The sequence below is a fragment of the Ooceraea biroi genome, chromosome 2, assembly GCF_003672135.1.
Source record: "Ooceraea biroi isolate clonal line C1 chromosome 2, Obir_v5.4, whole genome shotgun sequence".
In the NCBI taxonomy this organism is placed as follows: domain Eukaryota; kingdom Metazoa; phylum Arthropoda; class Insecta; order Hymenoptera; family Formicidae; genus Ooceraea; species Ooceraea biroi.
The window spans coordinates 4190558-4216522 of record NC_039507.1 but is presented as its reverse complement, the minus strand read 5'-3'; the positions used below and the strand labels follow the sequence as shown (position 1 = coordinate 4216522).

Below are 25965 nucleotides of genomic sequence, written 5' to 3'. Positions count from 1 at the left end.
CGTGAGCGTTAAAAACAAACATTCAAAAAATTTGTAATCCGGACAAAAGATTTTACCTGATATTTTTTCGACGAGTTTACAATCGGAATTGCAATTTATCATGCAATTTCACAATTTTGTAAAAAATTGCCGTTTTTGTAAGATCGCGCCGAGGCTCGTTACCACGTTGAATACGTCCCTGGGGTTGATGCAAACCTCATGACTTGTGTATCATGCGGGCACGTGTGCAGGTCTGCTTGCAGTTCGATTAAAATACACGTCGTTGTATGCGCGATCTATTGCGATAGGAAGCGCAAGCATGTCTAACGCCAACAAGTAAGCTACACGTGCACTGTTTTCATACGTCTCAACACGCGACTTCGATTCGCTCGTGAGAGAACATCCGTTGGCCCAATTATCGTAAAATGACTCGCAAAGTTCAACTTTTATACGCAATTATATACATACATACACGTGCGACATAACGCCATTTACGTCAATCGTTACGTACGTCTCGTGCGAGTACGAAAAACGTCTGTGTGTAGTTCGATTTTTCTCTAAAGGCAGTTCATATAAGTTATTTATTGCGCCTGCATTTTGCAGAGGCGCGTCTAATTTTAAGCGTGATGCGCCTATTATAAATCTCACTTATTATGTATTTTCGATCACATGACTAATACTGTATCTGTGTGTGTGTGTATGTGTGTGTGTGTGCGTGCTGTGTGTGTAACACACTTTCATGTAATTACAATCCTTCATGAGACAATTATTTACTTTCTCCCTTCGCCAATCTATCGTCTTTAAATGATACTTAATTGTTGTTCAAACGCACACATACGTTCGCCCCTTTTTTAACAAGGTTTCACTCAATACTTGCTCAGTACTATCGGTAATGAAGCAACTTTCGAGAAGACTCTAGAAATCCGCGGCCACGGAAGGAAAATCGATTTCCGCTAGAATGATCTACGAAGTTGGAGCAGCTATTGGTAAAACAGATTCTCAGAACCTCTGGATAAATCCACTACGGCTGTATTTGATTCGATTGAATCAACAGCGTTCATTTACGACGACGACGACGATGAAGCAACGTCATCTATTCATTCGATACATTGAAGTCGCAACATCCGCGACGGTATTTATGATAGCGAACTTTGACCCTTATTTGATTACGCATAGCGTCGTTGCCTCGTATATATATTCATATACTTATAGATTTTAACGAGGCTCTTTATTATTTATATACTAGATATTTTTTATTTATTATTTATTATTTATTTATTATTTTTATTATTTTTTATTTATTACTATATATTATTTTACTTTATTATTTACATACTATACATATATAGATGTGCACGTTGCATTTATGAATATAAGTGTATATATATGTCATAAGGATTAGCTACATACATGAATTGCATCAATTTTAGATATACGCGGACTGCGAGTACCAAATTCACATAATGACAAAATTATTTGAATTGTATTGACTATTAATTATTCAAAAAAGAATATACAAAGCATTTAATAAATGTCATTAATATGAATATTAGTATTATTAGTATAAAAGTATAAATATTAGTATCAAAAGTAATAAAGAAGTTATTTTTTCTTACATGCATACAACATATAAATTCATATAGATATTATTTTTACTACTATATAGTTCTTTTAATGGTGCTGCGGCTTGATAAACTAACACAAGATCTTTATATAAATGTTGTGCTGTGCAACAAAATATTTTCAGAAATCTCGTCACATCTCGGACTTTATTTAATAAATTGTACGTAGGATAACTTCATCTATAAGCATCGAATTCATAATTTCTTTTTTTGCTAGAGAAGAGAAAAGGAATATTATCTGAAATAATAAGAAATGCTTTTGGCGTACTTTAAACATATAATATATTCATTTATATGCTTGTACATGTCTTGTATTTGTTTTATACAACAAAATATCTATGACAACAATACAGTTGAGAACGGTATACAATATATCGTTATGCCGGTATGTTATTCATAAATACGAGATGTAAGACAGCCTCATTTTCTTAAGACGTAATCGTGTTTCGTGTTAGTGTAAAATACAATCTCTTGATTACTCTGGTATCCAGTCTTTCGATATAGCATTTTCTTCGTTTTTCCGCGTATGGTATGTGAATTTGATATAATGAAGTTGTTTCTGATAAGAGATGAAATCGACATTGTCCATCGACGTTACTCGCTCTCACAAATTATTAAACTAACGAATCTCGATGGAATGTATAATATGTATGTATTGTAGAAAAAAATCAATTATTTAATTAAATAAAATATATGTCTCGTTCAAAGATTATTATTGTACTTAAATCTGCCATCCTAAATTACACTTCAATGAATATGCAAATAACCAAAGTATTATGTATGTACTTACACGAGTACTTTCGCTCGTAAGAACATTATAAAATAGGCCAATCGGTTCGCAACTCGCATGGTTTTACGAGCGAGCGCTTCTCTAAAGATAAATCCCGAAGCGATTATCGCTCATTAACTCTTTAACGAGAGAGTTCCGTTAGTGAAAAAATATGCTATTTACATGTAAAATATCTAATTGTGCGTCGATTCATTTAATTCGCCGTTTGGAGTGTATCAAAATCTACTTAATGGAATAATGAAAACTTCATGCTGCCGTTATTTACAGATTTTTTTCATATACGTACGCATAGATATCTGTATATGTATATATCTCTGATTGTGAGAGTTCACTCAGAGAATCGTAATGTAAATGCAACGAACACAGAGAATTATGCGATGTGAAATAGAGTAGTATCGAATCATGTTAACAGGTAATAAATATTGAGGAAATATTGCTATTTTGTGATGAGCGTCGGTAATTATAAAAAGCAAGTGTATAAACGGCAGTAGAGACTTATATCTAGAAAATATCGAAATACTGTCGCGTCCTGTACGTTTGAGCGTGATAACGACGTGTTTCGTTTAACTAACAAGTGCTTCGATTCTGACTGGTTTCTTTTTCGAGGAACACGCAAATTCTAGATTCGATAAACCACTAAGTTTTCAAAAGTAAAAAATGAAAAGATGTTTGTAAAATAAAAATAAGATGAATGCATATAAAGGTTTTTCCTGATTGGGGCAGATATTCGTTTTGTGATCAGGTTTGTTCTTCCTGATTAGATATTTCGCAGATCTTTATGTCTGAATATCTTACGAAGTTATTATCTTGTATAATCATTCTATTGTATCTGTGCGAGTAGTTTTATGTAGTAATATAATAAATCTAGATTTCTAAACCTTGATATCAAGAAATTAAATTAAATTATTGAAGCAATTAAAGTATAATAGTTAAACATTTATTAATATATGTCTCACTATCTTCTGGGATTTATTGTCCGAGAAATCAACTGTACAAACGGAAAGTAATGACTCAAGCATAATTGCTTCAATCGTATTGCAGGATTTATACATGTTCTACTTTAAAATTAGGTTTTAATCAAAACTTAATTATTATAAAAACTAATATTTCTTAGAATTAAAACAACGCGAAAACTGTAACGTTCACAAGGTCCTAAGTGAAATTCAGCGATCTTACGTACGCCAGCACCTAAACGCTTTACAAAGTAGTCGATCAAACACAGCACACGTATCTCTCTTATACTAATACATGCACACCATATATAAAGCGCGTTGTTTAGATTATATAAATTTATCCACTGTTTCATAATAAAATATCCAATATATTCTCTATTACATGCTACTTCGCGTGGAGAACGATCAACCACGCGAGACGTATCCTGCGCCTCCACCTCTAACAGACACCAATACGCAATACACACGATACATCAAATCTTTTTCTTTTATAATTAGTTTGACATACATTCAGCTGGCTCGCGGCAGAGGCTTCTCCTCAACGCTTGATGTGTCTTGATTTTGTTTTGGATGATGCTTGTGAGGCACAGATCCGAACAATTTAGCGTGTCACACCTCTTTGCCGCATATTGATATGCTACTTAAAACTTGTGGGACGATCATTCGTACATTCATGATAATTCTATTACTTCTAGATACGCTTGTAACGTTGTATCGTAAAGTTAAACTTATTGCACACGAGTATATACGCAAATAGTATAATTAGCGTTTTCTTCGACAAACTTGTCGCAAGCTCGACTCCGTCCTTTAAAGTAATGACTTATTGGATGACTTGTTGGATGGTTCAGATATATATATATATATATATGGGACTTAGACATCACTTGGAGATTATTACCATTGCTTCCTTTGTTTCAATAAAGTACGGTTGAGTCGAGAGACTAAAGCTCTCAATGTCGACGTAGGCGTACGTCGTTAGCTCTTATTACCTGCCAAATATTGGGTAAACGACTACTCTAGGATCAACGATGTCTGCGCTGTCATTGTCTTTTTCTACGCTTAGTGATCCAATAGACACGCGATGTTCATAAATAAATACTTTCGAAAGTGCGGTATAAATCCGTTGTATAATTTATTACGTACGAACAATTCGGCTTCATTTATTCTTGTTAAGAAATCTATTCCGACGAGAAAACTATGATCATAAATTTTGTACAGGAGATAGGAGTTTCTTTCCCTGCCAAAGATATCTTTTATTCCCAAGGGAAACAATTTGTTCTTATATGTTTCATGGTCGTCCTCTAAATTCTATGTTTTGTCCGGCGGAAACGATCTCCTAACAAAAGTGACGGAAATGACTCTTGATGTATTTTATATCTAAATGATGAATGAGAGTCTCTTTATGCCCCTTAAGTAATAGTGAGCATTTTAATTTTATGGACTTGTCTTATTTTTGTATCTCTTAAGGATTTTCGTATCTCGCGTGTAAATAAGAACTGTAGAAAAATCAGCCATAATGGCATGAGTAAACATACAAGTCGGTTTTTTCTCGTCCCATTTTCAATGGATAACGGTTAACTCGCAGCAGTCGTTCCCGTAAAGTATTCGATGAGCCATTTATTCACGCTTTTAGCATTTTTCTTCACCCAATGGATATTGAATTTTACCATTTCTAAGCTTTGTTGCAGGCTGCGATTACCGCTGCGAACGTCGTGTTGTTTAAAGAATCCCGATACCTAAAAGACAACAGAGATTACAAGATTCTTTTATTGAAATTGATATTTTTAATTTTAAAGAAATTTAACAAAAAGCGCATGTATTTTATGTTATCTACATAACAAGCATATTAATCAATCATTAAAACAGAGATATTATCTCACCTCGCGGTAATCATATTCCGTAATAAAGTAATCAGGGACGAGGCTAAGTATGAGATCACTTATCGAAAGCGACTCGTTCACGTATAAGGCTTCTATTTGCGGCCAGTAAGCTTTAATGTGGCGCCAAGCCAAGTAATGTCCCTGAGGATTAGCAGCAACGGACGCTATAATAGCGTTAACATCCTGTGACTTAATCAGATCCCGATTCAGCGAGTAGCGCAGATAACGTTTAAGTAGCCAAGGGTCCATCGCTGCACCCAGAGCTTGCAGCATTACTAGTTTCTCGCTTTGTATCTGCGTCTTGAGATAAACTTGCCAGCAATGTTGCCACACATCTTCCTCCCCGAATTTCACACCTATAAATATATTTATTGCCTCACTTCTTGTGTTTTTCATTGTCATCGACATCTCTAATGTAATATATTCTGTCTTACCTGCCATGTAAACGATATTTCGTATATTGGGCGGGATACGTTTGCCTTTCAGCATCCAATCCTGAAAGAGATCCTTCGCAGACTTTACCACGTTATCCATTTGTAGTTCAACGGCGGATATCAGTACTATGGTCCTTAATAATCTGCGTTAAAAATAACAAAATTACTTGGAGCGATGTCCTACTCATTTGCATTAGATATCCATTAAGTTTATGCTATACTAACTTTTGCAAATGAGATCCCTCGTCCTTCCAACTAATGTATCTTGTAATCGGATCCAATATCTGTTTAAAGAATGACAAATATTTCTTGTACGCTTCACTCTCACCCAGTCGTTTCTTCCAAAAGTTTAAGTACCGGAGCGCCGTTTCCCATGGCGCGTAGTCTCTTTCGTTAACAAGGTAAAGCGAGAGTTCCAATGGAGTCGAGGCGTCCAGTTCGCCCGCGTCGCAAAGTGAAAATGCATCATCGATGAGACTCGCACGATCAGCTGCACTAAATACAGTGTGATTCTTCATCAAAGTTTTGATAATTGAGGTCCACATCTCCTTCGGGTAATTAACTCGGTAGAAGCCAGTTTGATTGATGTTGCACTTTATGTAATCGACATCGGGCGATATTTCGAACGTTGCTGTGGGAAACATGAGAACGGCTACCTTAATATTTTGGGTAGATACATAACAAACGTCTATATTTGATTCTGAATAGGTACATGATAAAGTTTGATATAATTGTCTTCTGAATTACCGTTGGTCATATTCATCCACACCTCCATGAGAACCGGCGGTATCTTGTCTGTGTAGCAGTTCAACGGGATGTACCATTTGTAGTCGAACGGCGACTTGGGTTGCGAAATGTTCGCTCCGTTTTTTTGTGGCGAAATGAGAAATCTTTTTTGGGTCGCCGTGATAGTGTTATTATCACGAGTGATGGTTACAAGTGGAAAGCCCGTTTGTTGAGTCCAAGTGTTCATTACTATCTGCCAATAGCATCCAATTTCATTAAATACATATAGTGAAAACACATGTAATATTAAGAATCGCGACGTAATATTTATATACTTACTTTTACGTCGAGTTCGGCACCGACAGATGAGTTTCTCGTGTGTTTCGTGAAAACCGTCCACAGATCGTTGGTCACTGTGTTTCCATACGCGTGTAAATTCAGGTAATCATTTAATCCGCGCTGGAAAACGTTCTCGCACAAGACTCTCTCCAGCATGTAAAGAATGGAAGCGCCTTTGAAATAGCTGACGGTATCAAATATGCTTTCTATGTCGGTGGGGTTTTCAACGGGTACGCTTATTGGATGACTATTGGCCAGGGCGTCAAGCTCGAGCGCTCGTTGTGTTTTGTGCAAAATGAATAAATCCATCATACCCCACTCGGGCCAAATATGATTCACACCCTTGTACTCGAAGAATGTGGCTGCGCCTTCATTCAGCCAGATATCGTTCCACCATTTCATCGTGACAAGGTTGCCGAACCACTGGTGAGCTAATTCATGGGCCATTAGGACGGCAATATATTCTTGTATTTCGGCAGACGTTTCTTGTGGATCATACATTAGGAACGATTCTCGGAAAGTGATTAGGCCCCAATTTTCCATAGCAGCTGACGCGAAGTCGGGAATTGCTATCAGATCTAACAACATACAATAATAATCCAAATAAATATTGCAAACTAGGGATAATAAAAAATAGTAACTTTAATAATAAAAAAATACTTCTTCCACTAGTTTAATATATAATATATAATTTGCTTAACATCTTTTAAAAATAAAGTATTGTACTATCGTTAAACAAATAAAAGAAAAATACATATTAAAATATGACATAATTGAAGTAATGGAAATATAATTTTTAAATAACTAATGCTATTTATGGTTTAAACGCATACACATACAATAATATATTCGTTGATTATTACGCACACATACACAAATCTCATACATACCTTGTTTTGGCAAGGGGTAAGATATGCCAAAGAAAGATTCAAAATAATCCATGATGCGAGCCGCGGTGGCCATGGCATACTTCGTTTGCGGAAGCATGTGTGATGCAGCGTACACGCTCACAGATGTATTTCTCTTGGTTAGTTCAAAGATCCGTACGAAATCGCATACTACAAAGGCCACCAAATAGGTCGACATCTCTAAGGACTCTTGGAAGTCGTCGCGCAACTGAGAAGTAACATTATTCTATATCAGATTGATGCAGATGCGGTCTTCTGCAGGCAATATCATAATTGCAATAATATGATCTGATGTCTATGATCATAGATGTGAGAAAATCAATGAGACTCCGAAGATACCAAACATGAGAACTGCGTTGATTTACATTGTTATGCAACAAAAGTGCTCATAAGTACTCACAAGATTCGTGCCCAAGTAAAATCCAGCCTCCTCGGTATTTATCACGGGCATATTACATAACGCGATGTGAAATCTGTCTCTGTATATCGACACCTTAAATTTAGCTTTGAATTGTGGTTCATCAAAGCATGGAAAAGCCATACGCGCGTATGTCGGTTCGAAGTGAGTAGTGGCCAAATATCTGAAGATCAAAGAAAAGACATGAAGTTCCAGTCCTGCTTGACGATGACCGAAGAGCATTTGACCACTTATCGCGAAGAAAATAATTAAAAGTATCAGAGTTACTTTTGTTCTCCTTCGGGAGTGCTGTAACTGCTGAAATAGAATCCTTTAAGTTCAGTGGTGTTCAATGTCGAGTTAAAACTCAGGAATAGCGTGTAGTTGTTCCTTTTTTGAAATGTGTCCTCCACTTCCAGATATAGTTGTTCACGCTTCGGATATTCGAGCAATTTTGCGATCTTCATGTCTTCTTGACCTTCTTTGACTATCTGAAAGTTGACTCTCGGCAATTAAACCCAAGACAGACACTGACACGTGAATTGCATTATGCTCTCGGATGTTACTTACTTGTTCTTTTATTGTCAAGTTTTTACTGTGGAAGACGATAAACTTGGTCTCTTCATCGACATAGAATTCTATTGTGACTCGTCCTAAAATTGAAAATAAGTGATAAATTTAAGAATTTAAAGGATATAAAGGATATGTTACTGTATTTAAAAATAAAATAAAAACATACCTCTAAATTCTAAAGTGGTAAGATTTGGATGCATCGTGATATTATACCTAGTAGGATGCACATATGCAGGTAATCTTATGTTATCCCATGGAAACACCTGCAATATCGTCTGTTATAGTCGATAATCTGCGTGCGGTACATCAAGTGACATAAAATATGAATGATCAATCAGAAAGAAAAAGTAGGTACGTTCTTTGTTATAATCACATGTATCGATTGATTTTATCCTAGTGATACCGCTTATGTTTACCTTATGTTAACTGAACGTATTTGACCGTGAGAGTTATTCTTACTTTCTAAATATTTTTATCGTGGATGAATTTTTCTTTAAAGTTTATAACATTAAATAATTAATATTTTGATAATTTTTGAACAACATTTTTAACATAAAAGTAATGTAAAATATACACATTAATTTAATCAAATAAGTATTTAATTAATATTAATAATTTGATTTAAAGTCTAAGAAATAATTCAATAATTTCAGTATGCAGTTCTTCGATCTTTAATTTTGTATTTAACATATAATTATATATCAGCATACCTCCCCGTTGTCCATCAGAGGTATAGCATCCTTTTTATCACCCGCAGTTTTATTCGAGTCTTCTTCAGAACATGTGCAACCTAAAATATTATATAATATTATATAATATATATATGTGCATGTGAAACAGCAAATTGGCTGTCTGACAAATACGATTTCTATGTAAAAATCAAATTTGTATGTAAAGTTTGAGAACAATAACGCTAAATATTGAAATGGAAGTTGGTTATTTAAATACCATTTCGTAGAGGTGCCAAAGCGATGATGAGCGATGTGACGATAAGCACCAAACAACAGATACAAAGTACGCAATACGTCTTTCTCTCGGAACACCTGACGACTTCATTCGCGCGTTCGTAAAAATTACGTCTGTGCAGTCCAGCATTGCTATCTCCTAGAACAAACAATTTTCTGCTTATTGACTTATTGACAAAATGAGAAGTTCATGTAATTTTATGTTCACACATAATATGTTTACTTTCGTCTACAAATGTGCTTTATTATGCAGTTGCACACACATATACGCGTAATCCAATCATTGAGTAACATTATCAATGCATCGCCGCATCATTTTCGCTGTCAATAAACAGATCCGATAACAAAAGCCCCGTCAGCAGGAGGTAACAATACAAGGGGGTGAAAACGAAAGATGTGCGCGCTTTAACCCTCTCGCGGGAAATTAATTGACAGATGACGAACCCGTGATCAATCAGTCCAAGTCAATACGAAGCGAGCTATTATTTGAAATCATTTCTATAAAAATTGTCTGTATGACAAAGTAGAGTATCGCTAGCTGATTGCACTACTTGTTTATTTCAAACAGTAAAATTAGTCGATGTGTTATTACACGTTATTCCACTTTAGAAGCAGATAACAATCGACATGCATAGCACGTCATTCTAGTGCAAGAGATTAATTCAAAAGATCAGAGAGTGAGCTTTCCTCTTATTGATCGCGCGCACGTGCTCCTCCGTGTAGTAAGTATAGTTTATTTGCAGCGCGGAGGGTTGTAAGTGGGCCATCTGGTCGAGTTATTCTTATGGAAAAAGGACTGTCTGGGTGCAATAGACCTATGCCGCACACGCGTTAAAGGCTCATGTCGATGACGACATGAAAAGGGCACGCGCTAATGCACCTTAATTCCCGACTTAGCCACCTGGACAAAAAGTTCTCACCTGTCAGAAAGGCAACATCATCGACATCCTGCTCGCTCATCGCGAACCGATTCGGCGGCGGTCTCCGATGAACGGTCTCTTTTACCTGACCGTCTTTCGAGGCATATGCGACTTTTATGAGGGGCTCTCTCTGTTCAGCCAGTATTCGCTGTGAATCGCTTAAGCGCCGCCTCGTCGCCACTTTTTCGGCCGAGCTTTCACAGCTCGACCGCCGCTTTGTGTCTCGGAGTCAAGCTCAACAAGGAAGAACTCCGGTGTTGACGTTAACGGCGTTTACGAATCTGATTCGTTATGAACAAGCCGGTTCGCTTGTTGTGCCGTAACAATTCACGCCGCATTAATCACTATCAACTCAAGGGAAACCGCCCGTTGTCAGATGAATCCGTTTGCCAAACTGGAGAAACGTGGTCGCATCCACCTCCTCGCGTCCTCGGAATTTTAATCCTCTATCGATGAACGATCGATAGCGCGCGCAAGATGCGAGCGCGTGGGATCAAGATGCGGCACCAGGAACACGAAGGGTAGCGGCTTGCAGCGAATGCAAAATTGCGGCGCTCAATCGTTGTTGATGTGGCGATTCGCGGACATTCAGGATGCACCGGGCACAATTGCGACCAGGAGGACTCTGTCGTGCAACACCACCGTCAACAGCGCGATCGACCCCAGAAACGCGAGAAACCACGAGTACGTGACGATTCGCGAGCTTAAGAGGCTCGACCTGAGTTGTCCGACACCGCCGGCGAGTCTATAACGCGCGACATTCCTTGACATTTCATTGGCATTAAAGGTGGGATATAGCTACTGCGGAGTTAGGCAGAAATGGCGGCTGCCCAAACCCCCTGGTGGCGGACTGCTTTACGGGGATGGTTTTGCTGGCCCTCGTCGATTGGGGGTGGTTGGCACCACGGTGGCGCCATCCGTGATCCACGTTTTGCAACCCTCCCTCGGTGGCCCACCGTGATATTCGTATCAGCCACAGAAGCAACCAAGCGAACGACGCGTGAATTCACGACTTTCCGCTTTTCGCTATTGGCCAACTCGATATTACAAATTTACGTCGACATGGTAACTTGAAGCAAGGATCTCATTAGCGCTGTTTTTATTGCGAAAAGAGTTAATAGATTTTACTGGGTTAATAGAATTGTTACTTTAACATCGCATAAGGAAAAATTTAGTTTGAAGAGAAGACTTAAAATAAAATATTTAAGTGATGTAGATTTTTGTATTTGAGAAGAATTGTCTCTCATCGTTTCTTCTCTGTAGGGAAAGAGAAGTTTTGGAGAGGACTGATATTTCGCACAACCCATTTTATATCGCACGTCGTGAGAGGAAGTTCGTGACGGTATAATAACTTTTTTATCCCTTGTCCTAGATCTCAAAAGAGGAATAATGGTTACTACATATAGAGTGAAATTCAGAAAAATCTCCCATGATATTATGTTTAATATATATAATTGTTATTTTTATTGTTCATAAGTTGAAATTATTCTGAACTTTTTAATGCATATGTGTAAATATTATAATCAATTTCTAACAGTAAATGGAAAAGCTGACTTATTACTAATACCGTGTTCATATAATATATATATGTATGTAACATACATATATATAAAGCGACAGTATAATGCATTTAGCTACATCCCATGGGAGATTCGACCCTTTTGAGATCAGAATCGAGGGCGAATTGCGAGTGGATCGGCGTTTGCCAGAAGGGTATCCTATCGATTTTCTTCTTTCCACGCAACCCCCTTTCGATGATCACATTACGTTTATTCTATCGAAATATCATTCGCATTTTTCATCTAGACAGAAAAACATTCTTTAGTGGCTCCGGTGCGATTAAATTTTAATAAAAATATAAATTTAAAATGTCTTTAAATATTATATTATGATATTTGTTATGCGATAAACATAAAACACTAAGACAACGTGATTTGTATTGGGATAGTATTGATTCAGAATTTTGTAGAAAAACGTAAACGAGAACATTGGCTGAATTATTTCAAATGGCATCAGCTATAGCGCATAATGTTCATTATGCAAGTAACACAGTTACAGTAAGCTACAAACAAAGAGATAGACTCTTCATCTCTGCATGATTTATTTCTCCGTTCATTTTAAGAACTTTATAAATTTTGCACTTTATTGTTCGTGCCAAGAAAGACCAATAGCAGAGAGCAATAACATAAAAGCTCTTATATCTGTTATAACTATAGAAAGAGATTTATGAGTATATAAAAATAGCAGTAAATTTTACAAAAAAATATGAAAACGATTAATAGTTCTCATATAATTAAAAATTTTAATTATTTCATAAAATGTACACACATTATAATATTGCATTATTCCTTTCAGTAACTCTTTCATAAAATTTCTGCAAAATCTTGTAAGATTTATTGATGATTAAAACACGAAAAGTGTAAAGAAAAATTTATTTCTCGTAATGAAACTATCGCGCGCGCATATGCGTGTGCGTGTGCTTGTGTATAATGTTAAGAATATATTTTTGCGAAAGATTCTGCGAACAGACAAAGTTTCATACGTAACAACATGTAGACTAATTTCAAGACTGACACATATTAACGGAAAGGGGCTGTCTATAAATGATTGAACTTTTGAACTTGTGACCCCTTACGTTTCGTCCTTGTTGATCTGGTTAGCTTTTTCCAATTGCGAAAAAGATAGATGTTGCACAACGATAAATAATTCTGGTGTTTTCCCTGATCGCACGGTGAGTCTCGCGTTGCTCTAAAATATATGTCGTATCTGGTCAAACGAGTTCCGCCAGGTGAAACACGTTGAAACATTCATGTCCTTTCCGGCTGCAATATGTTTGTCGAAGTTACGAATCCCCAAAGGATCGGCGTTATAAACGTCGTCCTTCCTGCCGGTCAATTCACTTCCGGAACACGTACACGCGGTTGCGCGACCCCCGGTAATGAATTAAACACGTGGGTGATAAATAAGATAGGAAACTGAGATACATTGCACTACGACGATCACAAATCCTTCAGACGTGACTACTTTCCGTTTAAATCAATGCGTATCTTTAAATTTTGTGAAACTAGTGAAAACTTCACTCATTGTGAATATTGATCACATTGATCATATTGATCGTATCAGTTTTATACGACTCAGAATTATACGAATAACACAATTTTTATTAATGATTATTGCAATATAAATTTTATTTTCTTTAAATATAATATACATACCCGAATCGCATGTTTTTCTCGTGCCATGTTTCAGCGGTGTTTTTGCATCTTCTGCAGCATCGGTGGATTCCGTTTGTCTAGGAGTCCTGGACAAAGGCTCCAGTCGGATATTCTCACTGCTATCCCTTCGTGGACTTCCTTTCCGCATTTTAGTTTTACTCTTTTATCTATCTCTCTACTTCAGCCAACTTTATTCAGCGAAATTGGACCTTCACGTAAAAGATCTCTTCTCGGTTGCTCAAGGTACTCTGTCAAATGGCATGCTTCAATGTTGTTGATGTGATATCGGTGCCTTGTAATCACTTTACACTATTCAAAACATTCAAAACATTAGTTATAAAGGCCGCGGACTTCACTTTTTCAGATATACCGTTGTTTTCACGTTGATATCGATTGTTCTCCTCTTATATAAAGGATTTATTCCTCACGTCGAAAATTATATTGAACTACTCTCGGTAGTCGTAATTCATTTAAGGCTCCGTGTCGGCACAGTACATGCACGAGCATCTCATATCGACAGCATTCGCATTGGTCCCAATATTGCGATATGTTGCAACGATCTAATTTATACGGTCACTAAGAGCATTCTTAGAAAAAAAGTGCGACTGTATGTACCTTTTTCCAGTGAGGCGTGTATCTTAATGAATAAAAATGGTACTTTAAAATATTTTCTTTGTGCGTGATCTTACATCAATTCAATGTGGAAGGATCTAATCTCAGGTCACTTCTATTCGGAAAGTTTTATCTTCTTTTCCTTGTCATCCGAGCATGTGCGTTCTTGACGTAATGTAAAATAATTATAAATTACGAAGCTCTCGATGAAATGTACTTTTACAAATTATCAACAGTAATTAATCAGTCTTCTACTCCGTGTCCAATATTCAACCAACTTATACCTGTAACATAATTGAGTAGCGTAATAATGGTCTTTTTTTGCTCTCAATGTAGTAAAGGTGATAAAATAAATAAATCTCGTGGCAGATATTAATAGAGGCAAAGAGTTATATTTTTGTCAAGCTTCACTGTGTTGGATCAATACTTTCAGAATAAATATCTATTTATTAAATGAGGACTGCACGAACAGGGGAGAAATAGGAAGATTATTTACGTATGTCTAAACGACTCGTTTATACATAGAAAATATTTTTGTGCAATAAATTCGCACCGACGAATACATGTCTCGATTTAAATAATTGCACAAAAAAGTCGCGCTTGTATAATTAATATGAAAGAATGTATCTGACATATAATTATATATTTCTTATAATCACACATGCACTGACGATCACCAACAATTGTCATACGATTACATAATTTCTACTAAATATCAGTCACGTAATAAGCACGGCGCACGCAGTCGACGTGCAGGGACACAAATGGAGAACAAGATTATCAAAGTAGAATACTTGGAGGTGTCAGTTACTGTCGCAGTTGGGCGCGTGATACTGTACGGATGTTCAAGGACTATAATGAAGCATAAAAGCAATTATACTCTGACTTATGGCCAACCGTCACGATGTGTATGCAATGACAATAGCATTCATTCGACTTGTTACGTGCGGTTTACGTCAGAAAATTTTTGTGCTTGATGTAGGTAATACATTGCGCGTGTAATAATATTTTGCGTGCTATATAAAAAAGGCCAGAAAATATAATTTTTTAAGGAAATGCACATAATTTGGCATAATTTGTATAGATATTGGATTATTAAATCTTCATTCTCGTATATATATATATATATATATATATAAATGCGTTTCTCTAATAATAAATTTAAATAATAACAAGATGTATGTATACATATCCACGTTATTATATTGTTAGAATCATCATTGTTATGTTAAATAATAAACATTAATAATAAAAATTTATCATTATTATTCATGTTTTATATATTATATATTTATATATAATATATTATTCAGAATAAAAAAATTATGTTTTACCTGATCTGCAAATTATTAAAGTTAACTAGATATAGAATATTATAAATAAAATTCCAGTTATTATCCAAAACTAGTATACAACTCAAGTTTTATGAATATTTTCATAATGATTAATGAATAAGGTCTAATAATTTGTATATTCTTTAAATTGATAAATTAATTATTTTTCAAACTCGTATTTACTTCATATTCAATGAAAACTTTATTTAATGCTTCGTATTATTATTTCTTCTTTCGAAATTTGATAAAGATCTGAAAAACAAGTAAACGAATGAGAATAATCTAGAGTCTGCTTCGATTTTATCAGCTTCATATGCAAACCCGCACGCGTATGTGTACGTTTAAGAGCAATATATGATACAGAGTGCTTCGTAGATAGAACATTGACCCTAGCCACGGTTGCTTGACGAAAAATACATCTGAATGAAAATGGTAATATCTCGTACGAATAAGGGTCAAATGGCAGCATTTCGAAGTCTGCGATAACGCTTCAGTTACAATATTTGGTCATTCTACCATATCTTACTACGTTTATATTATTACGAATTTTACGTAATATAATGTAATACGCATTTTGTCTGTTTTGTGCGTTACCCTCTAGACACTTCTTTAGATAAGTATAAACTGCAAAAAAGATAAAAGGAGAAGAAACTTACCATTCTTCGATCGCACTTAATCGTTGATCAGCAGTATCCGGTGTTCGTTTTCTTGAGGAACAGTCGTTGCCGATCGTTGTCGATCGCAGTTTAATCACAAGTCATTGGTCACGCGGCCGATCAGGACGGCTGATCGCGCGTCCTCCATTAATAAACGCAGTTCTCTTTTACTCGCGCCGGTCCAGACGTGCCGGCCGCTCTGCCTTTCCGCGGCAGCATCCGCGCAATTTTGCCGCCCCGTCGTTGCTCGCAATCAACTCGTGTGCACAGCCGCTAAGCTCGCGTTAATCGCATCGTCGGTGGTTAAAGTTTCATCACGATCACTCCAGACACCGACGCGCTCATTATCAACCCCGGAGGAGATTGCGTCTCGGCGCTCTGCGCGCGCGATTCTTGCCTCGCTACACCGATGTACCCGCATCCGAAGCGCATCGCCGTCGCCGACGTCGACGTCGACGACGACCACGACAACGATTCGCACGTCGCACACGTCGCGAATTGGGGTATATCCTCGGCGAAAGATCGGCGACGTAGACAACCGTACGGTTGGAATGACACTGGAGGCGCTCTGAGGATGGAGCGTGGCTGGATTTCCGGACGAAGGGAGGCGCGCCGGTCAGGATCAGCCACAGGTTGCGCCCGTCTCGTTCACGCAGGGCGGGCATCTTGGCTGATCGTCGGGCGGTAAGGGTAGTGGTGGTGGTGGTGGTAGTGGTGATGGTGGTGGTGGTGATGGTGATGGTGGTAGTGGTGCTATGTACGTTTCAATGAGGGAGAGAGCCAGAGAGAACGAGGGAGAGAAACGGGAGAAATCGATTTACTTAACGTCTAGGAACTCTTTGGCCCTTCACCACCGGGACGGGAAGGGATTCGGTCGACTTGCCGGCGATCGCGATATCACGTACTCGCGAGATACGGTCGAATCTACTCGTTAAATTCTGCCCGGTGTGTGCATCCGAGCGATGCATCACGCATACACTGTTACGTAGAAATTACGAATTTTAATTGAGGTTCTTGCGTTTGAACATCGCTGGCTGGAATGGAAATTTGTTAATCAGATTGCTCCATTTAAAAGTATAATATTGTCAATGCAGAATTACATTTCGTGTCTTTGAGAATCATAAAAAATGGATTGCGCAAGATATTGCAACATGTATGTTACATGTATGAACAGCTTTAGCTACACAGAAGCTTAAGAAGAAGAAAATATTTTATATAATAGAAATTACTTTTTCCGTATCAATTTTTGTATTAATTGTATTTCCAGTTTTTCCATGATATTAAAAATTAGATAGAATAAAACAAAATTTGATATTATAAAAATTAATACATTTTACGTTGGTACTACAATTTTAAATATTTTATTTGAGTCGATATACATATGAAATACACATCTGGTAACGTCGTATACATTTTAAGATTCTAGGAGAAGGAAAGTTGGTATAGAAATAAAGTCTTTTATATTGTACATAAAACTTTTACGATCTCTTTTTTTGAGCGGCAGAAGAATTCTTTCGTGCAGTCAAGAGAAACAGAAAATATAGCATAATATGTATAATGTAACATATATATGAGATATACACTATTATTAGAAATACTCACAAATTACTGTAAGATTAAATGTATTGTGTACGTATTTATGTATTTAAAAATATAACTTTGTATGGTCATATACATTAATTGTTATCATTATTGTATCCCATTTTAGCAAGTCTGAAATTATCCTAAGATTTTCTAAAAAATTTACAAATTTACAAATTTGATTTTAAGGTAATTAAAGAATTCATGAATGAAGAAGAGCATAAGAAGTTATATGCACTAGAAAAAGATTTCTTCCGATAAACATTTTGAAGAAGAGCGTAAGAATCTATATGCACTAAAAGATTTCTTCCGATAAACATTTTGACTCCGATCGGCGATAAACGTAAGAGATATGATATCTACAATGTGATAAAAAGATACGACGACGACCATTTGATAGAAAATTCTTCGTGTGGCGACTTCATAATAGCGCGCAGAAGCTTTCGCGAAGGTACCTGTGAATAATACTCGAAGTTAAAATGCATAGCGTAAGTGTTGGCGACGCAACATGCGATTCTTATTTCACTTCTATTTTTATCGTATTCTTCATTAATACGATTACAATGTTTGCGCATGTTGCAGATGTCATTTCATGGTGGCCTTCAGGAAACTATTTTGTTTAACGGTTGGCGCGTGAATGACGCGCAAGGAATGATCGGTTCCGCAATCGGCATCATTCTTTTAACCGCATTTTACGAAGGGCTGAAGTCTTATCGGTGAGTAAACATTTTTTATGCGTAAAAAGAAAAAGAATGCAAGTGATCAGTCACGAGCATGTCTGTTGCAGTGAATATCTCTTCGCGCGCACGACGTTCCTCAGGAAGAACCAGAAGAAGAAATCGAGAAAGTATGTATAAACGATTCGTCATTCTCGTAAAGATTACCGTATAAAATTTATCGCGAGATTTATATTGTACCGTTACAGCGCACTGTTGTTCTCTGGAGTGCATTTCTTTCAAACGCTTCTGCACGTGATCCAAGTGGTGCTCGGCTATTTTCTCATGTTTATTTTTATGACGTACAACTATTGGCTCTGCATCGCCATTGGAGTCGGGACAGCTCTCGGTTATTGGTTATTCGCGTGGGAGAAAGCTAATAATGATAATACGGACTGTTGCTCGTAAATGTATCTTTGGAAAATTAAGATCAATGAGTTTTTAATGACGCGTTTCTTTATAAGACATTGATTAACGATTTATTATTATTATATGTTATTTCTGTGTATGTGTATCAGTATTATATCTTCTGTAATTAATCAGTACAACTTTTTATCACTTTTTTGTCCAGTCAAAAAATACAATAATTGTAGCTTTCCATACAATTTTACTAACTAGTAAATATTTCGCAAAAAATAATGATGTGTATCCGATTGCAGACAGATTAATGCACATATTATTTTTAAATATTTTAATAGATAAGCGCATCTGTCGCCACAAGATAGCTAATTCTTGCTATCTTAATCAATACAATCTCAGAATTGGACATTGTTGTTCATAACATGTTATCTAATCTAATCGAATGATGTGCTTCATTACGTATAAGAGGAAACGATCGTCTCGCTCGGTGCTTATCGGGCTACGTGAGTCAGTTGTTGGAGTCGTACAATTCGTCATTCGTCGAAGAACACAAGATTGCTAGACACGATGGCGGACAATCGGAGTCGCACTGCAATTTACTGCTCGGAATCCAATGAACGTGTACATCAATTTATTTCGATCCGTCAGCTCATTTTTGGATGGGATATATTTAATTTCGTAACGTGGATGTTGCTATTAGCACTCTTCTGCATTTGGAGCACAGTGTTTTTTTGCACCTATGAAGTACAATCGGAAGACGCTAACAACGAACATCATTAACAAGAATATGCAAAAGAATATCATCACTAACAAAATCGTTACTAAAAACTGTAAGTATTTATACTATGTGTTACTGTTTTTTATAAATAATATATAAATAAAACCTTATTTTTTATAAGAATTTTTATAAATAATAAAATAATTAAAAGTTTACAATAATTAATAAGCATGAATGTATTCATAATATTTTTGTATCATAGAATCCGCATTTCTCTGAATGCTAAGTTTTTTCTAAATGTGCTTGATCATTTCTTAATTCTTTTTTAATCACTTGATATAATAAAATTCATTCCGCTAGAACACAATTAATTAATTCTTCTTTATTTTTATGACTTATTTAGATAACGGAACAGATATCAAGACTGAATCATCAAATTTTTGCAGTTTGGTGAATAATGTAACGAAAAGGTTGTGTAAACTAAATAATAATTACTTAGGAGGAAGACATCATTTTTGTAAAAGTAAATTATCCTGAAAAATGTATTTTCATTTTACATATCTGCAATAAACACGAAGATAAAAACTTTATCGCCAGAATCAATGTTTGTATAAGTTTCTCTTAATATAGCTTACCTTTTATGACAAAATCTTTAGAGATCTCAAAACATATTGACGTTGACACTGTAAAATATCTGTAAGACAAATTTTAAGATACAAATTGGAAGCGACCTCATTAACGTCTCTAATGGTCTCCAACAGTTTGCTCAACGGACGAACGTTTGCCATTACGATGAAAGTTAAACTATTAAAATCATATTATTGACAGAAGAAATCGCAAATGTGGCTAAATAGATATGTAAATATAATATTCCATAATGTGTCGTATACTACTGGCAATTATATAAGCGACAAAGGAATTATTATTATTCTAGTATTCTATACGTTTTACGAGAATTCTTGACTTAGTCAACATTTTTTATTACTATAATATTAATGCGAAGAAAAATGTAGAATTTGTTAAAGAATAATATTTAACTAATTTTTATTTAAAATAGTTTATGTTATGCTTCTATTTAAAAATAAACTTTCTATTTGTTTACGGTATTTTCTCTCTATCCTGTAAAAATACGAAAAATTGCATTTGGGAATTGCAGGTCTCAAAAGGAATGGAAACAATCTATGCTCGGCCTAGACGAGCAGCTCACACACGCGATGAAAATAGATAAAAAATGTACGTGAGTCGAAAAAGTATGATAATTTAGAATACCCTACATGTTATTTTAAATGAAAAAATAACATGTAGGATATTTTTTCATTTAAAATAACATGTAGGATATTCTAAATATTTAGCTAAATAAAATTAAAATAAAATATTTAATCCAAACAATTAACAAAGAATTTTCTTCAACTTATATTTTTTTGCGATGACGTTTGTTACATATCTGATATCTGAAATTATTTATAAATATTCTCTAAAGTACGGAAAATTGGATTAATTTGTGTATAAATATTTAAAGCTATTAAATATAGCTAAACTTAATAAAAACGTAGGAAAGTTTTTTTTCAACTAACATTAGATTCTCTATATTCTCATTTTCACTTGTTCATCAGCGTGACTTCCTGATTAGGTAATTAAGCCAAGTTAATTAATACTCTGCACGCGACTAACTTCCCTTAATATCACTCTCATAATTTCAACCTTTTATATTTCCTTCCATATGCGGGTACATTTAATGAACGCATAATTCACGTACAGATGGTCTATAGGTAGAATATATCTCGTAATAAATACATGGAAAGTGTGTCACAGTGTACGATTTATACGATACATTTTGCAACAATTAGAGTTTCGTTGCAGAATGATTCAAGAATGACAGGTTTGAATTTGTACCGAGGATCATTCGTCTGTTGAGGAGGAATATCAGTCCATTACAGAAACGAGACGATAACTGATTGTGCGCCTACCGCGAATAGTAAAATACCTGCAGTGTTTCTGACAATCGATCCTTAGTGAGGAGAGAGCTTTTATTGTCTTCGAAGTTACATTGAATCTCAATGATTCAAGGGTTAACACGCATCGTTTCAGAGATAACGCATATTTTCTCTTTCTCTCTTTTCACTCTCTCTTTTCCTGTGACATACCCTTGCTTTTCTTGCAGCCAGTAGCCTTGGGCGGCCTTTGTACATTAAGCTTTTTGAGCTTAATAATCCATGCAGATTGCAGCTCAGAGGCGATCATTTTTTTGCCACTTACGCATCTCCGCTCGAATTATTTTTCCTCCTATTGTTTATAGCATGTTCTTATTTTACGAATGCTGTAATGGCGAACGTGAATCATGATTCAGACACGACCTTTCGACCGCGCACGTACATGTCAAAATGTCATGGATGATCGACGGCCGTTTACCAATAAAATTAGTTCGGGAATACGAAGGGTGCGTTTTGGGGGTTCTCTGTTAACGTTCTGATCGATCGTTCATGTTTAGTTGCATTTAGGAGATTCATTCAAACTATTGCATATTTGCCAAACAAAATATATTATTAGCAACACATTCATTATGAAATAAATATTTTTTAAACTTGAAATGAGCTTTACGCTCATTTAAATATGGATATATCATAGGTTGTAAGAGCATGTAATAATACTTTTTCATCAATATAACATATTCGTAATAAGCAGTATGCGCGATTGGAGAAGTATAGATGAAGCTCATAATAGAGGAGCGTCTTGTAAGATCAAGTATTCATGGCAATGCCTATCTAAATATTTCACTTTGCCTATCTAAATATTTCACTTTGAAATTTCCGCTAACACGAGTCAGCTTCAAAATATTATAGATACAAGTAGAGGAGAACGACCATGATCGATATCGCCGTTGGCTATTACTACATTAACTTTGTGTTTAATTTCGAAGCAAATCAGAATAATCTACTTAATTCAAACCTTATGAAAAGCAAAACTTATAAATAATGATATAAATAACTTCAACGAAGCTTCTAAATTTATGATGCAATCTATGTAAAATATATATGAAATGTGTATTAAATGTGCATTATATTATATTATTTTTCAATTGATTGATACACTTAATCTACAAGCTACAAATTACATTTTCCACTGATCTGAGAATTTTGATAAGATTAAATCTTCTACTAGCAGATTATCACAACTTTTTACAACAAAGAGGAAATATGATTAAAGATTGTGTCATGAAGATTTCAATTTTTATAAAATAGGATATTGATATATGAAATAATCATAAAATTTACTTTTCAGATTATTTTTTTTAAATTTTATATATGATAAATTCACTTCTAGACAATTTTCTATATTAAAACAAAGTAACTAAAATAATAGAGTAAATTGTAATGAGAAATATAACTATTATATAAACAAGCGAGATATATGTACACGAGATATATAACTGATTTCGTTTTATCATTTTTTGTATTTCCAATAGAAAATAGATAGCTGGATGAATAAATATGGATGGAGGAATCGTCATCGAATATCTAGACGCAGCTCAAGTACACGCGTATGCGACTAATCGATACTGGCGTTGCCAGCTGGTAAATCTGTATATTTCTCCTTCATGCATCAACCCCTCGGACGCATCATGTCCTTCAATCCTGATCCGCCCTTTAGCTGAAGCTATCTTTACTTAACATAGTAGACTGTAGAAAATATTTGCACTTTGTTGCCCAAAGTACAATGGTCTGGTCGCAGTTTACAATAGATAGTTTATATTAAACTTATTTGTTCATTGCATGGTTACAAGGTAGGATGATAATCTTGTAAAGAAACTTCTCTATAATGCAATATATATAGTTATAGACAATATTTACAAAGTTTGTATAATTTAATATGTTCTCCACTTTAAGTTCAATATATTGATTTTTTATATTTCTAATCGTGAATATATGAATACATAAATTGACGTATTGAACGTTTTGCTTCAGGAAGATAAAAAAGTTTTGATTCACATTTCTGTATTGTATAATTTATTTTAGCTTGTTTTTGTTATATGTTAGTGAAATACATAGAAATAACAGCAAATACAATTGCAAACTAAATAATAAGGTAAGTGACTAAATTTAAACAAATTATTTTATTTATTATTTATTTCATATCTACTTCTTAAAATCCTCAAATGTTAATTAAATAGTAATTTATAAAAATCTGAGAATGTTCTTATAAAACTAAATAAAATAAAGAATAAAGTAAGAATAGTCTTATATAGTCTTATATCAACTCCGGAAATGGTATATGTAAATTCGACAATGAGAATATATTTGATGTGACGTTATGGAAGAAAAACAGAAAAACTCAGTTTTAATTGGCAAACTTTTGCCGAACTCTTTATCTTCTACAAAGTTTACAGGTGGATCTGTGGATATCAACAAATGGTAATCGCATTGGTTTGAAGATAAGTTGTACAAGTTCGGCAGAGTATTCGAGCTTTGAAACGGTAAATTTTTGGCCGTCATCCAAATTAGGTTTTCCACATGTTGCATGTTGTAAAGCAAGATAATACGGAGGTACAGTAGAACATGTAGTCTTATGTACACGAACATCTAATTGTAAGTCCGTATAAAGCACGAAAGGAAACAATATAGTAGTTATAAAACTTCATGTCAATTTAATACTGAATTGAACTAGAGCATCAATCAAGATCGCTATAATGTTTATTAAGTTTTGCATCGAACACATGCTTAAATTTGAAACGTTAAAAAAGATATTTTTTATATTAATAATAAGTTATATCTGATATTTTTTTCTGTCGATCTATTGTGAAGACAGTCTTCACAGTACTCGATGTATTCTATAAACACATTATTATTTTATGAATGTGATAATATTTAATAATATATATTGAACAATTCTGTGAAGTTAATATTTTAGAGAACTGTATTTGTATAGTTAAATTGTTGTGAAACAGTGAGTTTGCAGTTCCTTTGGTAGATGGCAACACGAACTTTCCTTTTCACAGATTTTCGCGAGAGAAACCGCGCACATGCATGGTAAATGTCGGTAAAAAGCTGCACGAATTTTAAATTGCATCACGACATAAGAAATGCGCAGATTTATATCGTTCTTTGTGGAAAATGTGACAGTCATGGATGGTTTTCACTTCAGCGGAATAATAGAATTCACATACTTTTAAACTGAAAGTTATGCAGGAAAAATCGATGACTGAGCGAGACAAAACATGTCGATTAATCGATTTTTATAAGTCCTCTTATCTGAGTTATCCTTAACTCGGACACAACCTGAGAACAAAGCTTGATTCCTCCCGTGTCTTTCGTCACGTGTACATTTTTTTCATCGTAAACAGATGCTAATAAATGCACAGGAACGCCGTGCCATGCTGCGTGCCCGACATGCAAAATTCATTTAAATAACAATTGCGAGTGGTGAGTGTTATATTATGAAACGTAAAAATGAAAGTGTGCGGCGATCACATACACATGCGGGATGATGTGAGCCACACACACGTGCGCGCGCTAAAAAACACTTATTTCGCAGATATAATCGGGCATCACATTTTGCAGCAGACCCGTTAGAATCTGATAAAAAAGTGCGCAAGTTTAACGAACATTTAAACATGACCCTCCATCGCAACGTCCGCTTCTGGCCACTCGTGATATCGCGTAAGACATTATCAACGTATCTCGAAAATATTCGTATTAATATCTACAAGCTAGTGACACTGATGCAAACGATGTATCATGAATGCCATGTTGGCTGGTCATCGTACACGAGCAAAATCAAGTTCCGTATATTAAACGTGTAAAATCTAATAACTTAATACAAAAAACTATAAATAGCTGAAACTTTACAAAACAGTATAAGCTACTTTCTTGATATTTTAATTATATAAAAAACGTATAAGAAAGAATTTTCTCATGTCTCATGCTTCATTTCACATTAGCCATCAGCCATAGGCTGATCAACGATCAACGATGGACAACTTTGAACAAAAAAGAAAAAGATATAATTTTGATTTTATGCACGCTATACTCGCGTACGTGTAATCTATATTCGAAGTATGCAGCGTGACGTGTTCTCCGATTCATGCTAATCATGCCTCCAGACGACTTGGTCAAACTTCCGGTCAAATAACTGATTCTTCCGACTGACGATGGAACGTTGCGTAGCCCCGCGTTTAAATGTTGGTCGTGCGACCTTGGCCTCTGCTGGCACCATATAACGCAAGCGGCAAGACACATAGGGGCGGGTAATGCTGGACACGCGATCCGATATGTATACGCGAATTGGAAGGA

At 35.4% G+C, this 25965-nt stretch overlaps 2 protein-coding genes and 1 long non-coding RNA gene across 8 annotated transcripts; 2 read left to right on the top strand and 1 right to left on the bottom strand.

The window, feature by feature from the left end:
* The first annotated feature begins 1025 nt into the window (after positions 1–1025).
* Positions 1026–3375, top strand: LOC113561456. Its single transcript, XR_003406166.1, has 2 exons — positions 1026–1111; positions 1410–3375. It is a non-coding gene; the product is annotated as an uncharacterized LOC113561456 (long non-coding RNA).
* On the bottom strand, positions 1869–17071 carry LOC105281718 (endoplasmic reticulum aminopeptidase 1). Of its 6 annotated transcripts, XM_026967768.1 has the most exons (16): positions 16304–17065; positions 14391–14597; positions 13702–14010; positions 9550–9705; positions 9312–9391; positions 8768–8864; positions 8599–8681; positions 8317–8519; positions 8032–8212; positions 7614–7857; positions 6724–7301; positions 6406–6637; positions 5884–6289; positions 5659–5801; positions 5225–5580; positions 1869–5080 (listed from the first exon to the last, which is right to left on the bottom strand). In XM_026967768.1, the coding sequence occupies exons 3-16, from the start codon at positions 13847–13849 to the stop codon at positions 4919–4921; spliced, it is 3069 nt and encodes a 1022-aa protein (XP_026823569.1). In that variant the 5' UTR covers positions 13850–14010; positions 14391–14597; positions 16304–17065; the 3' UTR covers positions 1869–4918. The 6 variants fall into 6 exon arrangements, with proteins under 6 accessions (XP_026823569.1, XP_026823568.1, XP_026823570.1 ...); XM_026967767.1 differs by having other exon boundaries at positions 13702–14597; XM_026967769.1 differs by lacking the exon at positions 14391–14597.
* Positions 17072–17600: 529 nt separating this feature from the next.
* Positions 17601–20277, top strand: LOC105281722 (high affinity copper uptake protein 1). The gene is made up of 5 exons (XM_011343155.3): positions 17601–18372; positions 18467–18600; positions 18672–18731; positions 18810–19790; positions 20082–20277. The coding sequence occupies exons 1-4, from the start codon at positions 18364–18366 to the stop codon at positions 19006–19008; spliced, it is 402 nt and encodes a 133-aa protein (XP_011341457.1). The 5' UTR covers positions 17601–18363; the 3' UTR covers positions 19009–19790; positions 20082–20277.
* The last annotated feature ends 5688 nt before the right edge of the window (positions 20278–25965 follow it).

Bases quoted from the DNA above. Each gene is read 5' to 3' on its own strand.
- LOC105281718 (XM_026967767.1), bottom strand. From the start codon at position 13,849: ATGCGGAAAGGAAGTCCACGAAGGGATAGCAGTGAGAATATCCGACTG. The intron at 9,706-13,701 runs GTATGTATATTA...TGTTTGTTCTAG, and splicing joins GAGAAAAACATGCGATTCGG to GAGATAGCAATGCTGGACTG. The intron at 5,802-5,883 runs GTTAGTATAGCA...TTTTTAACGCAG, and splicing joins GAGGGATCTCATTTGCAAAA to ATTATTAAGGACCATAGTAC.
- LOC105281722 (XM_011343155.3), top strand. The intron at 18,601-18,671 runs GTGAGTAAACAT...TGTCTGTTGCAG, and splicing joins GAAGGGCTGAAGTCTTATCG to TGAATATCTCTTCGCGCGCA. The intron at 18,732-18,809 runs GTATGTATAAAC...GTACCGTTACAG, and splicing joins CAGAAGAAGAAATCGAGAAA to CGCACTGTTGTTCTCTGGAG.